At 40.3% G+C, this 15,330-nt stretch overlaps 1 protein-coding gene across 2 annotated transcripts in view; it reads right to left on the reverse strand.

Moving 5' to 3' along the window:
* Positions 1-1,896: 1,896 nt before the first annotated feature.
* LOC139948457 (prokineticin receptor 2-like) overlaps positions 1,897-15,330 on the reverse strand; it is a 45,815-nt gene continuing 32,381 nt past the window's right edge. For both annotated transcript variants that reach the window (XM_071946603.1, XM_071946604.1), the window contains exons 3-4: positions 10,245-11,868; positions 1,897-6,973 (exon numbers count right to left, since the gene is read on the reverse strand). In XM_071946603.1, coding sequence (XP_071802704.1) covers positions 6,169-6,973; positions 10,245-10,768 — 1,329 coding nt within the window. In that variant the 5' untranslated portion in view covers positions 10,769-11,868 and the 3' untranslated portion in view covers positions 1,897-6,168. The remainder of the gene's footprint in view (positions 6,974-10,244; positions 11,869-15,330) is intronic.

A 15,330-nucleotide genomic window follows, 5' to 3' on the forward strand; every position in this document is an offset into this window, starting at 1 on the left:
CAAACACCAAAAACACACTAACATTCTTTTCGAGGATCTATCGACTTTACGAGTCAGCCATAATGTGTTCAAAATAAAATTGGCTAGAACATGAGCCCGACTTCATAAAGCTGTTCAGCAGAAAATATTGCTCGATACATGAACAATTTCTCTGCTTAGCAAAAAACAATTGAGTGGCCGGCACCAGTCGCATAACTATAAACTTTACGTAACTTGGCTGGTAACCTGTTTCTGTTTAGCCATACTTTAAGCGCTGTGCTTAGCAAGTTTTTATGAAATTGGGCCCAGCTAGTTTATGTTTATTTAATGTGGTCTGATGTGCGAACGTTAAATCAACATTCCATTTGAGTTTCTCGACAGAACGTAATCACATCAAATAAAACTTTTTTTTTCCCAAACAAAACGTGCACTAACACAACACCGCAAGCACGAATTCGATAATACAGAAGTAATTGTATTACCAAATGCACACATTTGACCTATGGATTTCTAATACCCATGCCTCAACAGTGTTTAGAAAAAAAGGGTCTCGTGAAAACGGACCCCTTCGCTGAGAAAATTTGACGCCGTGTCCCAGCGCTTCGGGACGGTGTAATGTTTCTGACTGCGTAACCCGGTGAGTGTTACTTACATGTTCAGCATGTAACTTAATCCTTTGATGAGCTTAAATAGGGAAAACATATCCATATAGTTGAAGGGAAGTTGGGGTCTCAAAAGCTTATCTTACAATATTATTTTCAATAGAGACAGTTTCGATCATTGAGATATGAAGCTGTTACAATTTTTGTATTGCTGTAGGCTATTACTGCTAGAATCATGAGTGAAATTAAACCGGGTATATCTATCGCTAAACGGAATTGAGTAAAACCCAAACAGTCATTTAAAGACAGTGGACACTATTGGTAATTGTCAGAGACTAGTCTTCACAGTTGGTGTATCTCAACATATGCATAAAATAACAAACCTGTGAAAATTTGAGCTCAATCGGTCGTTGAATTTGCGAGATAATAATGAAAGAAAGAAAAACACCCTTGTCACACGAAGTTGTGTGCTTTCTGATGCTTGATTTCGAGACCCCAAATTCTAAACTTGAGGTCTCGAAATCAAATTCGTGGAAAATTACTTCTTTCTCGAAAACTACGTCACTTCAGAGGGAGCTGTTTCTCACAATGTTTTATACCATCTATTTCTCCCCATTACATGTAATCCAGAAAGATTTTATGATGATAAATATTTTGAGTAATTACCAATAGTGTCCACTGCCTTTAAAAAAGTGCTGTTATTTGTTGTGATGGCATAACAGTTATTCTAGGCACAGTGTGATTTAGACTGAAACGATTATACAAACTTGGGCCCGAATTCATTGCCCATGTTTACCGCAAGAAAGAATGAGACCTTTAACGGAAACGACAATTCCGCGCTTACGTCAAGCGCATTTCACGGGTTAGCGAGGAATTTTCGCTTATGGGCACATGCGTACTCCACGTTAGGCAATATCCGCTAACACATTATATTATAGCTATATCACAGAAATTTGGCGCTTGCACAGGAAGCGAATCAGTGGTAAGCACTGAGCCATGAAAACGGGGCCCAGCCGTTGATTTCACCAAACTTTTCCTAACCTAACATTGCTGTATACGATTTGTGCAAGTGGCGAATCCATGCAAGTGGCGAATTGCCAAACTTGATGCAACATTTTAGTACTAAAACCAAAAATTAAAATCACTCATTCCATTCAATCCATTATGATAATTAACTTTAATATTTATCTTTATTCCTCGACAAAATCCCTCAGCGAAGCATACAATATTATATTACAGTTCAACATCAACATCAATAATAACTTACATTTATTTACATGAATATAAACGTGATATAAATATTGTTTTGGTTCGTCTGTAGACATTTTGCTTTTGTACAAATGTATATATATATTTATGCTTTCTTGAAGAGTAATTATAATTAACCTTTGAGCTCTCTGAGTAAAGTATTTATGGGTACCGTTATTTGCAACCCACATCGTGTAAAGCCCCTTTCACACCAGAGCAATTTAGCAAGGGTCCCTTGCTAAATTGTAGCATGGTTGCACATACAAGATGTACCTCGTGTGAAAGAACAAAAAAAAGTTTCTCCGTCCAGGTTCTCTTGAAAAATCTTGTCAGACATTGCTACATTTTAAACCATTCTAATTTTTAACAAGGGACCCCAATTAATTTGCTGTCGTGTGAATGGCACTTAAGTTTTATGTACAAGTAACCAGAACCGCGCAAGAAAGTCTTGAATAAACTATGCAGGTTTTGCACGTATTTAGACACAACTTTTGTATAAAAAAAAAACATTTTATGTAGCCGCCTTTAACTGTAGGGTAAAACGAATCTTATGTATGTATTTGACAGTATAGAGAACAAAACTAAATTTTGCGTTTCAACAATTTTTGTTCCCTCATCCACTTATAAGATTCTCATGATATTACACAAGCCGGCAATGATTGCAATACACCCCGAAAATCTCCATAAATTGCACACCCGCCATTCAAAGTTTCAAATCCTATTTGAAAATAAAATTTAATACAAGTTTAATCACCAAAATGTTAGATATAAAAACAAATAATAAAAAAAAATATGTAAAAAAATAAAAATGTTTACGAATAACAAGAGTCAACTATATTATATGATACAATGAGTGACAACAGACAAACGAACTAATTCATTTTTGAAAATAAAATTACCCACAGCAATTTTTTATGAATATAAATACATTTGGAATGTTCACACAATACAATAATTGTAAAAAAAAAACATTAAAAAAAAATACCATAAACACTAAACTAAAACTTGGGACGAGGGTTCATTTTGTTTAGAAACCCAATTGCGAATCACGCCCGATTCTGTGCAATACAAACTAAGGTATACTGATATGCACGTCAGTTGGGCAAATTATTCCCAATTAGGAAAAAAGTGTAAGATCAGTGTGTGCTACCAACAATAACGTATTGAGCAGAAACAGTGACAACAACAATACTGATAGAGCAAAAACTCAGCACAACACAATGAGCAATGGAGAGACAAAAATGCTACATATCTCAATTAGAGACAAGATTGCACAGAAATGTGAACGAAAACTGAGGAGAAATCACAAGGACAATAAAACTATAGCTAACAGAGATGGGCTGGACACACTGACCGAAGAAATGACAACAGATGGACAACAAGAATAATGGACTTGCAACCAAAGTCAGGAAAAAGGAAAAGATGTAGACAGAGAAGAAGATGGAGAGATGACATCAGGGTTTATAAAGGAACAACATGGACCAGAACTACAAGAAATAAAAGCGAATGGCGTCTAGATGGGGAGGGCTACATCTTACACTGGATGAACACAAAGCCGAAATGATGATGGTGTGAAAGCTATTAAAAGGTGCATGGATAGAGTGAAATGAAAATCAGTTTCCGCAAAAAAGGAAAGAGACAAGAGTAATTTCGCCAGATGTTTGCTTATCGCAGCTTTCATCTCACACGCTGGTTAAACAGTTTCATTTGTATGATAGCTCACGGGAAAGCACCAACCGGCAAGGGCATAATTAACTGTGGTTTTACCCATACACACCGATGTGTGTTAGCACTGTATACTCGGTACTTCTGCGAGCTCTGTGAAGAAAAAAAAAACACAGGCATTTTATTTGGGTAAGGTCTGATTAACCGGTTGATTGATGTATTCCTTTTAATACAAATAACCAGCACACTCGACCCAGAGACGTTATTTCTGCAACATCTTGACCGTGTTTATTGATGCCATAAGCTCTACAGTCAAACCAACCCATTGATCAAAATAGACGGCGATGATCTTTGTAAAATGGGTTAAGGCTATGTAAATAAAGGGGTTTGAAGCACCGGGATGATCAGATGTTTTTGATTGATGTTTTAGTCGCGCAAAACGGCCCACTTATTAATAAAGTTATTGCAGTACTTAAATTGTATACCATTTTAAAGTGGTTACCTGCTACGTTTAGACGTACAAATCACCACACCGGCATTCTGATTCATCACATTTCCCCAACTCACTCTATTTCTCACTCCGAAATATTAACATGATCTAAAGCGCCCTCTCTCGTTCTTATTCCCATGTCTCATTCACTTTTAATCTCTTCACACTCTCTCGTGACTTGACGACTTAATAAAGGCACTGGACACATTCGGTAAAGTGTTAAAGACCAGTATTCTTACTTGGTGTATCCCATCATTGCATACAAATCTGTGGAAATTTTTGCTCAATATGGCCGTCAAATTTGCAAGAGATTGATGAAAAAAAGATTGCTTTGTGTCTCTTTCAATTGCACATTATAAAAGGCTTCAGCTGAAGTCTAATTATTTGAGTGAGAAATTATCTCTTTATCAACGAAAACTTCGTTACTTCAGAGGAAGTCGTTTCTCTCAATGTTTTATACTATCAACAGGTCCCATTGCTCGTTACCAAGTAAGTTTTTATGCTAACATTTGTTTTGGTTAATTTACCAATAGTGTCCACTGCCGTTAAATGAGCAGTTAATTCATTTACAACCACTGAACAAATCATCCATTTCGCGTATTGTTTGCCGTACATGAGCAGTCTCATCTCTACAACATCCACTGAAATAATTTCTAACTGACTAGAGCCTGGGAAATGCACTAAGTAAGTTTTTATGCTACAACATGTACAACATGTAATTACCAAAAGTATCCAGTGCCTTTAACTGGCCAGACAGCACTCCGCGAACATCACACACAAAAGAAAACAAAATCGATGGCAACCTCTCGAGAGGAAGTTTACCTGCTCCGAATGTGGATCTTCGATTAGAGCCTCCCCTGGATTGAAATACCCCCACAGCACCGAAGCGTGCCTGCGCAAGACTAAAATACAGAGCAATGTTGTGGGTAACCCCGCGGGGGGTCACCAGTAAAAGAAAACCCCGCGAAGACTTTCAACCGTTGATCCCTCGGTCTAGATATTAGTATGTACGAATTAGATTGTTTGTAGAAATGTATCGAGTTACCGGCAGGTGGAAATGCGTATCATTTTGACTTTTTGGAAACTGAGGCCGTTTCCGATTTTACAACTAAATGGCTATGGCTGATGCTAAGTGCTTAGCCAAGGACGTCCTATACTTGATGGTGAGAAAATCTTGCCGTAGCCGTAGCTTTATCCGCTAACTCGGACACGGCCTAAGGCTTGGACAAGAAAGAAGTTACAGCCTTCATGTTCTCGCGGAGATAAGGACAGTACTTTTTTGTGTAATTTTTCCCGTGAGTTTTTTTCTTAGAGTGTAAGAAACAAATACAAGATAGCTGCACATGAGTAAGAAGATCGGTTACGAGTGATGTATAATATTAATATAATAATACAATAAAACCATTCTTATATAGCGCATAATATCACCGTGAGGTCCCGCATGCAAAACAATAATTGTCTAAACACACAACCTTTGTATAAAAAACCTGCCTAAATCGGTACCTGCCTAAATCGGTTGGGTAAAACTCATCTTACATTTGACAGTTAGCAAACAAAACAAGATTTTGTGTTTTCAACATTTGTTTTCCCCTTCACTTACTTTTCTCATAACATTTCACAAACCGGCAGTGATTACAAACAAAGAGTTGTTTAATTTTATATAACAAAACTCGGCTGCTACAAAACTGTATCGAGTAATTACCGACAAGTGGAAATGGGTTCCAATTTGACTTTTAGGAAACTATTCCTTTGGACATGTTTGTTACAGTGTTCAGATTTTCCCCCAGAGATAGGGAAAGTAATGCCAGTTTTTTGTTGTCTCTAAAAATTAAGTGAGATACCAGTATTTGATATCAGTTTATAACAGCGATTTGATATCCGCTCTCTTTAAAGCCACAATAAATTCATCCACTTATACATTTTGTACACAACTTTTATATACATTGTTTTTTAATACAAATCTTCACACTTTTATTACAGATTTACAGTCACAAAGACAGTGAGCTCTTTCTTAAATATTATTATAATATACAAAATATTAAACATTTTTTTATGGTAAGAAATACATGTTTCTTTGCCTCTTAATATTATGCAATCGGTTTGGAAAATAAACTCTTTGTCAAGTGGCACCAGAAACGAAGGCTTTATTTCGCAAAAACCTTTCGGCTGTTGAACGGAGGATTTTCAACCGCTGCGTCCCGAAGGCGTCGTGCTTGAGGGCACAGACGGCTCCCTCCGCACCGCCAGACGAGAAATGTTGGTTGAGTGAGTACGGGCCAGGCTGGAGCGAATAGAGCTACGAAGCCCCTGCGAGTTGGACATCAGAGGATACCAATATCGACGCCCGGATTTGGAGCGATTGCCCCGGGGACTATTCTTCATTTTACGGCAGGACTCCGGGATCTGCCGGACGTATTTCCTGAAGTTGGCGTTGAAGACGATATAGATGAGCGTGTTAAACATACTGTTGCTCATCGCCAGTGCTTCCACGATGTAGTAGGCATTCTCGAATACCCCGAACATCTTCAAGGCGAAGTCGGGGTACACGAAGTCACGGATGATGGTATAGGCGTAAAAGGGCGCCCAACAGATCGCGAAAAGCGCCACCACGAGGATGAGCATGCGCATGGTTTTCCGTTTGGACGACTCGGCCGCAAGCTCCTGTTGCACGGTCACGTGACCGCCGGGCACCTCGCGAAACCAGAGCTTCTTGGCTATGATGACGTAAGCAATTGACATGATGGTGAGGGGGAGTAGAAACTCCACCACGGCCAGGAACAGTGTGTAGGCTTTCATAAAGTAGAGGTTGTACCAGTAGTCTCCGCACCGCTCCGTAGTCTCGCCCCACTCGTTGCTGATGGTGTGGGTGGTGCTGAACACGGCCATCGGAATAACGACTATCATGGAGACGATCCATATGCAGACTAGCACGATGCTTGCTGTGCATTTGGTCATGCGAGGCTTCAGCGGGTGCATTATAATCACATATCTATAATTAAAAAAATACATAACAAATACAATCATTCATCAGAGAGCATATATAGGACTAAAAGGCTCCATAGACACTTTTGGTAATTACTCAAAATAATTGTCACCATAACAAAATTACTTGGTAACGAGCAACGGAGAGCTGTTGATAGAATAACACATTGTGAGAAAGGTGTCCAGTGCCTTTCTGGACACGTTTGGTAATTATATTGTCAAAGACCAGTTTACTGACTTGGTGTATCCAAACATACGGCATAAAAGAACAAACCTGTGAACATTGGTGAAATGGCAGGGTCATATAGGGTGCGTTCGTTTAGCTTCCCTGGGTCGACCCCGGTGTGGCGTATTTTTGTTTTCCAGGACGAACGTGGGCACACAATTACCCCACGTTCGTCCTCAATTACCCCACGTCAGTGCACCTCGGGCCAGGCCCAAGAGCCCCACTTGTGGATAGGGTCACTTGGGGCTGGCCCGAGGTGCACTGACGTCACCACGGGAAGGCTCACGTGGTGACGTGTCTGGGGGATTTTCCTGGTTCGCGGACGAACGTGGGGTAATTGTGTGCCCACGTTCGTCCTGGAAAAAAAATGAAGTACGCAACATCGGGGTCGACCCATGGAAGCTAAACGAACGCACACATCAGATAACCCCTACTCTTGAGTAGCATATTCTCTTTTCATTCTGAACCTCTATGAGTTTCTAGTTTTATGATTATGTTTCGTCCTAGCTCGTTAACGGCACTGTAGTATAATGGTCAAAAAACAGTACTCTCACTTGGTGTATCCCAACATATGCATAAAATAACAAACCTCATGTGAACATGTTGGGCTCAATTTGTCATCGAAGTTGCTTGAAAGAAAAAACACCGCTGCTGCACAACTTTGTGTGCTTTCAGATGCATATAAAGGCTTCACTCATTCGAGTGAGATATTACCTCTTTTTCAAAAACTACGATACTTGTTTTATACTATCAACAGCTCTCCATGTTAGTTTTTTATGATAACAAATATTTTGAGTAATTAGCAACAGTGTCCAGGGGTCGATTTCACAAAGAGTTGGGACTCGTCTTATCTCGAGTTATGACGAGTAACTCGTCCTAACTTAGGATTAATCTTAAAGGCAGTGGACACTATTGGTAATTACTCAAAATAATAATAGCATCAAACCTTTCTTGGTGACAAGTAATAGGGAGAGGTTGATGGTATAAAACATTGTGAAAAACAGCACCCTCTGAAGTGCCATAGTTTCCGAGAAAGAAGTAATTTTCCACGAATTTGATTTCGAGACCTAAGATTTAGAACTTGAGGTCTCGAAATCAACCATCTAAACGCACACACCTTCGTGTGACAAGGGTGTTTCTTTCTTTCGTTCATATCTCGCAAGTTCGATGACCGATTGAGCTCAAATTTTCACAGGTTTGTTATTTTATGTATATGTTGAGATACACCAACTATGAAGGCTAGTCTTTGACAATTACCTATAGTGTCCACTGCCTTTAAGGTCTGCATGCTACAGTGCAGGGTTGGGACTCGTCCTAGGTTCTAAGATTTAAAAGTTAAGAAGAGTTTTTGTTAAATCGACAGCAGTGCCTTTGACCACATGGGTGCATTTACCTTGAGTAGACGTAGCACGCGGAATGATAATACCATGGGATTCATTACGGGCAATTTTCTAAAGTGCAATTGTCAACTTTACTGATGTAGGTACACAAACCGCACTCAGTCGTTCTTAATCAGCACGAGTCGATTAGATTCTAGTGAAGGAACAATCCATGCAGACAGCCTCTCAATTCCAATTTTTTTCTTCTTTTTTAAATGCATTTGCTATTATTTTTTAATAATATTTTATTGTTCAGCGCATGTGACCAAATTTATAAAGGAGTTTACACAAAAAATAACAAAATCAATGCCACAGTACTCTTAGACAATACGCTCTTCGTCTCTTTCGCAGTGTTACTATTTTTGACTCTCAAACAATACTCTAAAACCCCTAAGAGCTCTTACATGTTTTCAACCCCATGCCAGGACAATGAACCTCCCAAGTTGTTTTCACATTTTCGTACATTTGGACTCGAATGTTTTCAAACTCGTTTTTCATAAACGTCAGATGGTTAATTCGCTGTAACCAAATCTCTACATCGAGAACTTGCACGCGTGAACTTGTTGATATAAAAAGAGCCTTTTTTGCACAATACTTGCACGAAGTGATGCAAGCTTGGATTTGTTTTTTCACAATGTACAAATTCCACTTTTGGGACCCGGAATCCATCTATCACTCAAAGTCTCTCAATACAGTTTTATTTCTCTAATGAGCTAGAAGTTGACGCAGTTTTCTCGATGACACAATTTTTCGAGATTGGTTTCTAGAATTCTATTCATTACTTCTTAATACGCAGGAGTTGCTTATCAGATAAGGTAATTTTTGGAATCGTAAACCTCTCTCTTCGGACGATCGGCTCTCATAACAGGGACCTCGCGTCTGGCCACCTGCGATGAAAAAAATCGCTAAAGAAAAAAAACAAAGACGGAAAGTCATTCCTTCTAGTTTTTTAATCAATCTTTGTATAGAAACTTGGTACTCTTGGGGGAACGAATGTCCGAGCGATCAATTTGCTAGCCTTGGTTTCTTTTAAGCATTTTTATGTCAGACGTAACAACACAGAACTGTTAATAATATCAGATTGTCACCTGTGTAAGTGCTTTCCATTATGCCAGTTGTAGAATTAAAGTTTTTCTACATTTTTCATTATTTTGTAAAAAAAATGTTTTGAAATTCTGTGACTTTGGGAGAATAAATGTCGAGTTTAACAAGAATTCAAGCGACTAGAGTTTGACAGATATGCGCGTCTTTGGCTTTAAAGACAGTGGACACTATTGGTAATTGTCAAAGACCAGTCTTCTCACTTGCTGTATCTCAACATATGCATAAAATAACAAACCTGTGAAAATTTGAGCTCAATTGATCGTCGAAGTTGCGAGATAATAATGAAAGAAAAATCACATTTCATAGAGCTGCTTAAGCATAAAATATTGCTTGACATATTTCTGCCAAGCAGAAATGAGCAGGATACCAGTCACAAATTGTACGTGCGACATGGTAGTTTTGCTGGTAACCTTATTCTGGTAAGCATAATTTAGCTGCTTTTTGTGCTAAAGCAGCCCTATGAAATTGGGCCCTGGTCTTTGACAATTACCCAACGTGTCCAGTGCCTTAAAAAGATGATATTATTTTTTAGTTATGAAACAAATCACAGTGAACCCTCATAGGCTTACCTGTCTACAGCGATTGCCAAGAGTGAGTTGGTCGATACGTACAGCGATGTAAACTTCAGGTAGTTGGTTATAATGCACAATGCCTTCCCGAACGGCCAGTGCTGATACATGTACTGGTAAAAGCTTAAAGGTGCACAGATGACGGCCACCAGGAAGTCAGACAGTGCCAGGTTTCCGATGAGCAAGTTGGTAGTGGTGCGCATGCGTCTGAAGCGGTAGATGACGTAACAGAGGAGAAGGTTCCCCACGCTGCATACTCCCATCATGAGAGCGTAGCTCGTGAAAAGGAGCACCTTAACGGCAACGTGGATGTGAGGGTACACCAGGATACCCTTGACGTGGTCCTGGAACTCTTCGCTCGTGTAGTGGTAGACGTTCGGGTCGAACGGAGCGTCGGCCCCGTTGCCGAAGCCGCGAAAGCCCCGCTCCACTTCCTCCGTGGACTGGTTGTTGGCGTAATCGACGGCGGTGAAGTTCTCAGTGTTACTCACTGGGTAAAGTGGCTCAGACTCAGCGAAAACCATGATTGATATAGTTTTTTTTGTCCGGGTGCAATAAATAAACAAACAGTTTGATTATGTATTCCTCTAGCTGCTGTAATGTTCTAAAGTCTATACCGAAATCGATCGCAGCAATTGAACTGAATACATGCCAGAATTTGTGCACGCAAAAAATCTAAAGATGTCAAGATCCACGACCAACTCTCCTTGATTTCAGGTTAAGCACCGTAGCACACTCTCCCCATCAGGACAACCAACAATCTCCACTCCTCATCTCCTCAATAAACACACGAAGAAACGCGCAGAGTGAGACAATAACACGCACAGATAGCATTCCCATCTACTGGAATGCCTCCAAGGCTCAATTTGTCAGAGTGATTCCCATCAAATTCGGGAAACTTTTTTCACCGTCAATGTCAAAAGCTTCTCATTTATAGTCTCCCTTCGCCAGAGGAGGGCTCTCTTGTGAAACAGTATCTTCCTCCCACAGATTTACAAGATAGAGTATTTTTAGTAGTTGATGCCAGTGGTGAAAATTGGCTGGGTTACCGGTTTGATTCCACGTTAATAACCTAGCCAGCGATCAAAAGGCAGGTGTTTTGAACAAGGAACGCAATGAACACACTGTACAGTGAAAATGAGGCTAACATGCAATCACCAGTTTAATCCGTTTCAGCTCCCCGTCAATAGCAATAGAGATGTTGAATCCATCTTTTAGGTCTGTGTGTGTCGCAGAACAAAAAGAATCCTCACGTAAGTATTGACAATTTGCGAAGCGCCTGTATCGATGTTTTTGTTTGTTGGTGGTTTTCTCCTGCGTCAAACGAACGTCTTATGATATGTAACACCCCTAAAGCCAAGGAACAAAGCTGGAGACCTACTTACAGCTCGGCGACAGATGGCCTCTTAAACACGTCCAACCCTCCCCTTTGCACAGCAGCAAAACTCACGAAGAGTCGATTAGACAGTTCCCAAACACTTGACGTTGTATTGACGGCAGGGTTGCTGAGAAGACTTGTGTGCTGGCTTTGCCTCAAGAGAAGTTAAACCACAAGATCAACTGCAATCATGTACTCTGATTGGATGATTGTGAGATGACGACAGAACGCGCTGTGATACTGAGCCTGCAACGGGAAAAGGGGGAAACATTAGTACCGGTTAGTTTCTTGAGTCATGAGGATCGGGATGTCAAGCCGGTGAGATTGTTAAGTAGAGTTTGTTTGTTCTCTCAGTTTCTCGGATAAAAGACTCTCTGAGATGAAAAGCTTCAAATCACTCATCTACGGTGTAGTGGGACCTTAATTAAATTCCAGACTTACGTGCGAAATAAAGTAACTAAATCATGGGCAGGTTAAACACAGTTACAACTTAAAGGGACACGTTGCCTTGGATCGGGCGAATTTGGTCTATTGGTGAAAAAGAATAAATCTTAAAGGGACACGTTGCCTTGGATCGACTTGGTCTATTGGCGATATGGAGTTATGCGCAAGTTAAACACAGTTACATTTTAAAGGTACACGTTGCCTTGGATCGGACGAGTTGGTCTTTTGGTGGAATAGAACAACTAAATCAAGAGCAAGTTAAACACACTATACAGTTTACAAATTTAAAGGGACACGTTGCCTTGGATCGGACGAGCTGGTCTATTTGTGAAATAGAGTGTTGAGCAAGTTAAACACATTTACAACTTAAAAGGAACATTGCATTGGATTGGGCGAGTTCAGTCTATTTGCGAAATAGAGTAACCAAATCATGAACAATGTAACGCAGTTACAACTTTAAAGGGACATGCTGCCTTGGTTTGGGCGAGTTGGTCTATGAAAATCGTTTGTAACAGTTTGTTATGAAGTGCATAAAGTTAATGCATAAAGTTAGAATGATGTTTTTAAAGTAGAACATAATAATTCACACAATATGTCTCGAAACTTTACTTTGCGAACTAACAAATGGAAGGTGGGAGAATTGTCCATACTTTTTTCTCTCTCAGAAAAAACCTCTAAGTTGAAAGCCCCCCCCCTCCGGAGGCCCAACAACTGTGCTACAGGAACAATAATGTCGCCGTGGTCCAGTAGTTAGACTGCAGGACTTGTAGTCACAAGGTGATGGGTTCGAACCCCCCCCCCCCCCAACTTACTGCTGATTTCACAAAAAGTATTGTCGTGGATCACAATTTTTGGACTCGTGAAACTCAAATTCATAGACGTTAATGGCAGTGGACACTATTGGTAGTTACTCAAAATAATTATTAGCATAAAACCTTTCTTGGTGACGAGTAATGGGGAGAGGTTGATGGTATAAAACATTGTGAGAAACGGCTCCCTCTGAAGTGGAGTAGTTTTCGAGAAAGAAGTAATTTTCCACGAATTTGATTTCGAGACCTCAAGTTTAGAACCATCTGAACGCACACAACTTCGTGTGACTAGGGTGTTTTCTTCTTTCATTATTATCTCGCAACTTTGATGACCGATTGAGCTCAAATTTTCACAGGTTTGTTACTTATGCATATGTTGAGATACACCAACTGTGACGGCTAGTCTTTGACAATTACCAATAGTGTCTACTGCCTTTAACACAGTGTTTGTATGGGAGAGATTGGCTGTTGCCAGCTTGGTCTTTATATCCTTGTGGGAGTTTGCCTAGTTCCCTTGAAAGGAAGATCATCTAAACAAGCCAGGGGTGGATTTCAAAAAGGTAGTCCTAACTTAGGACTAGTCCTAGGCAATGCTAGGATATAGGACCAGTCCTAAGTTAGGACCAGTAACTCATCCTAAATTAGGACTGTTCCTATCTCTTAGCATTGCCTAGGACTAGTCCTAAGTTATGACTACCTTTGTGAAATCCACACCTGTGCTGTTCATTCTTTTTGTACAAATCACATTTTGTTTAGGGATGGGGGTGGGAGTGGGCAGAGGAAGTCTCTTTCGAAATCTGCCGATTGTTTTTTTCATCAAAGACATCATCTGATTACAAACCTAAGTGGAATGGCGGGCTGAAGTCACGAAGTGACGGTTGGGTTTCAAGCCTTTAGAATCAATAGACGCCTATAGGTTGGGTTTCTGGAGTTTGTTGGCCTATAACCACGCCCCCCTAGCTTTGCCCACTTGTTGAGGGATGAGGTGCTTTGAAATGGATGGTGTGAATTAATGGACAACAACTCGATCCTTCATCATTGTAGAAAAAATCATTGAAAGTTGTCCTTGAAAAAAGGGTATCTTGGTGATCGGGGGAAAGCAGACGACCGAACGTGCTCCTGTTACAGTGCTGGTACTTAATTTCACTTCGGCACCCCTTTAAATACAGTAAGGTATTTCCAAAAAGGGAGAACGCCAACATAAACTGCTAGCAGGCAAGATGTTTGGTCCCTGGGAAAAATAGGAAAAAGTATCGAGTAAAATGGCCGACTTACATCGATACGTCTCGGGTGTAGGCTTGAAAATACTTTTTAGGCTGTTATTATTAATAACAAAATTATGCTTACCGGAATAAGGTTACCAGTCAAAATACCATGTCACATGAACATTTTGTGACCGGTGTCCTGCTCATTATCGCTAAGCAGGGATATTTTAGGCTGTATTTTATGCTTATATTATAAGCCGCTATGTGGGCCCAACAACACCAGTGTATGGCATTCCTGCCTGTGGCTGCCTGCTAATAATTGAGTTGCAGTTGGCGTCCCGGTCAACGAACACCCTAAAAGACCTGATAGTCACTACGGGGAAAAAGCGTGCGGGCAATTATCTTTTCTGGAAAAGGAAATATACGTGTGGCAACAAAATTTAAAAGGTGAGGGGCAGCGTGTCCAGTACTCGAAATTGTAACGATATTGACAATAAGCCATTTGCGTGTTAGATTTTAATGCTGTTTGGTACAATGACTTGCTTCAAGTTCCTCAGACCTTAGAGACAGTTGCTATGACATTAAATGTGGTACAAGCTATTTTTTAGTTACGTGACAGACAGTGAACACCCATGCACAATTCTGAGTGAATGTGTATTGCACAATGGTACAATGGTTTACTCACCATGGCCCAATTTCATGGCTCTGCTTACCGCCGAATTCTGTGCTTACGATCAAGATTCACCGCTTACGTCCCGAGCGCCGAATTTCTGCGCTAGCATTGTAAGCGTAGAATGCCTAGTGACGTGGAGTACGCACGCGCAGAAGCCAAAATTCGCTGCTTACCCGTGAAATACGCTTGCCGTAAGCACATCATTCCCTGCTTCCGTAAGCGCCGATTCTGTGCTTACGGTAAGCAGAGCCATGAAATTGGACCCTGGAGGTTGCTATACAAAAGCTTGTCTCGAACCATTTGACATAGCAACTATCTCTATATTCTGAAGAATTCAAATGTAGGCGGTAACTTTGTGACTTAGCAAGTTATTGCACCAGAAAGAGACGACGAATTCAAAATACTTCAAAACCAGACTTGACGCCATAAACCTCGGAAATCTAACACAAAAAGCCCATTTCAAAATCTAGGTAGCCTGCACGAGCATGCAATGTGTGTTTAAAAAGCCTTCCAAGGCGTTTTCATGCAGTATAATTTCTAAAGAAGAAGAGTCACAGTTAACAAAGACTGCTACAAG

The sequence above is a fragment of the Asterias amurensis genome, chromosome 15 (genome assembly GCF_032118995.1).
Source record: "Asterias amurensis chromosome 15, ASM3211899v1".
NCBI classification, from domain to species: domain Eukaryota; kingdom Metazoa; phylum Echinodermata; class Asteroidea; order Forcipulatida; family Asteriidae; genus Asterias; species Asterias amurensis.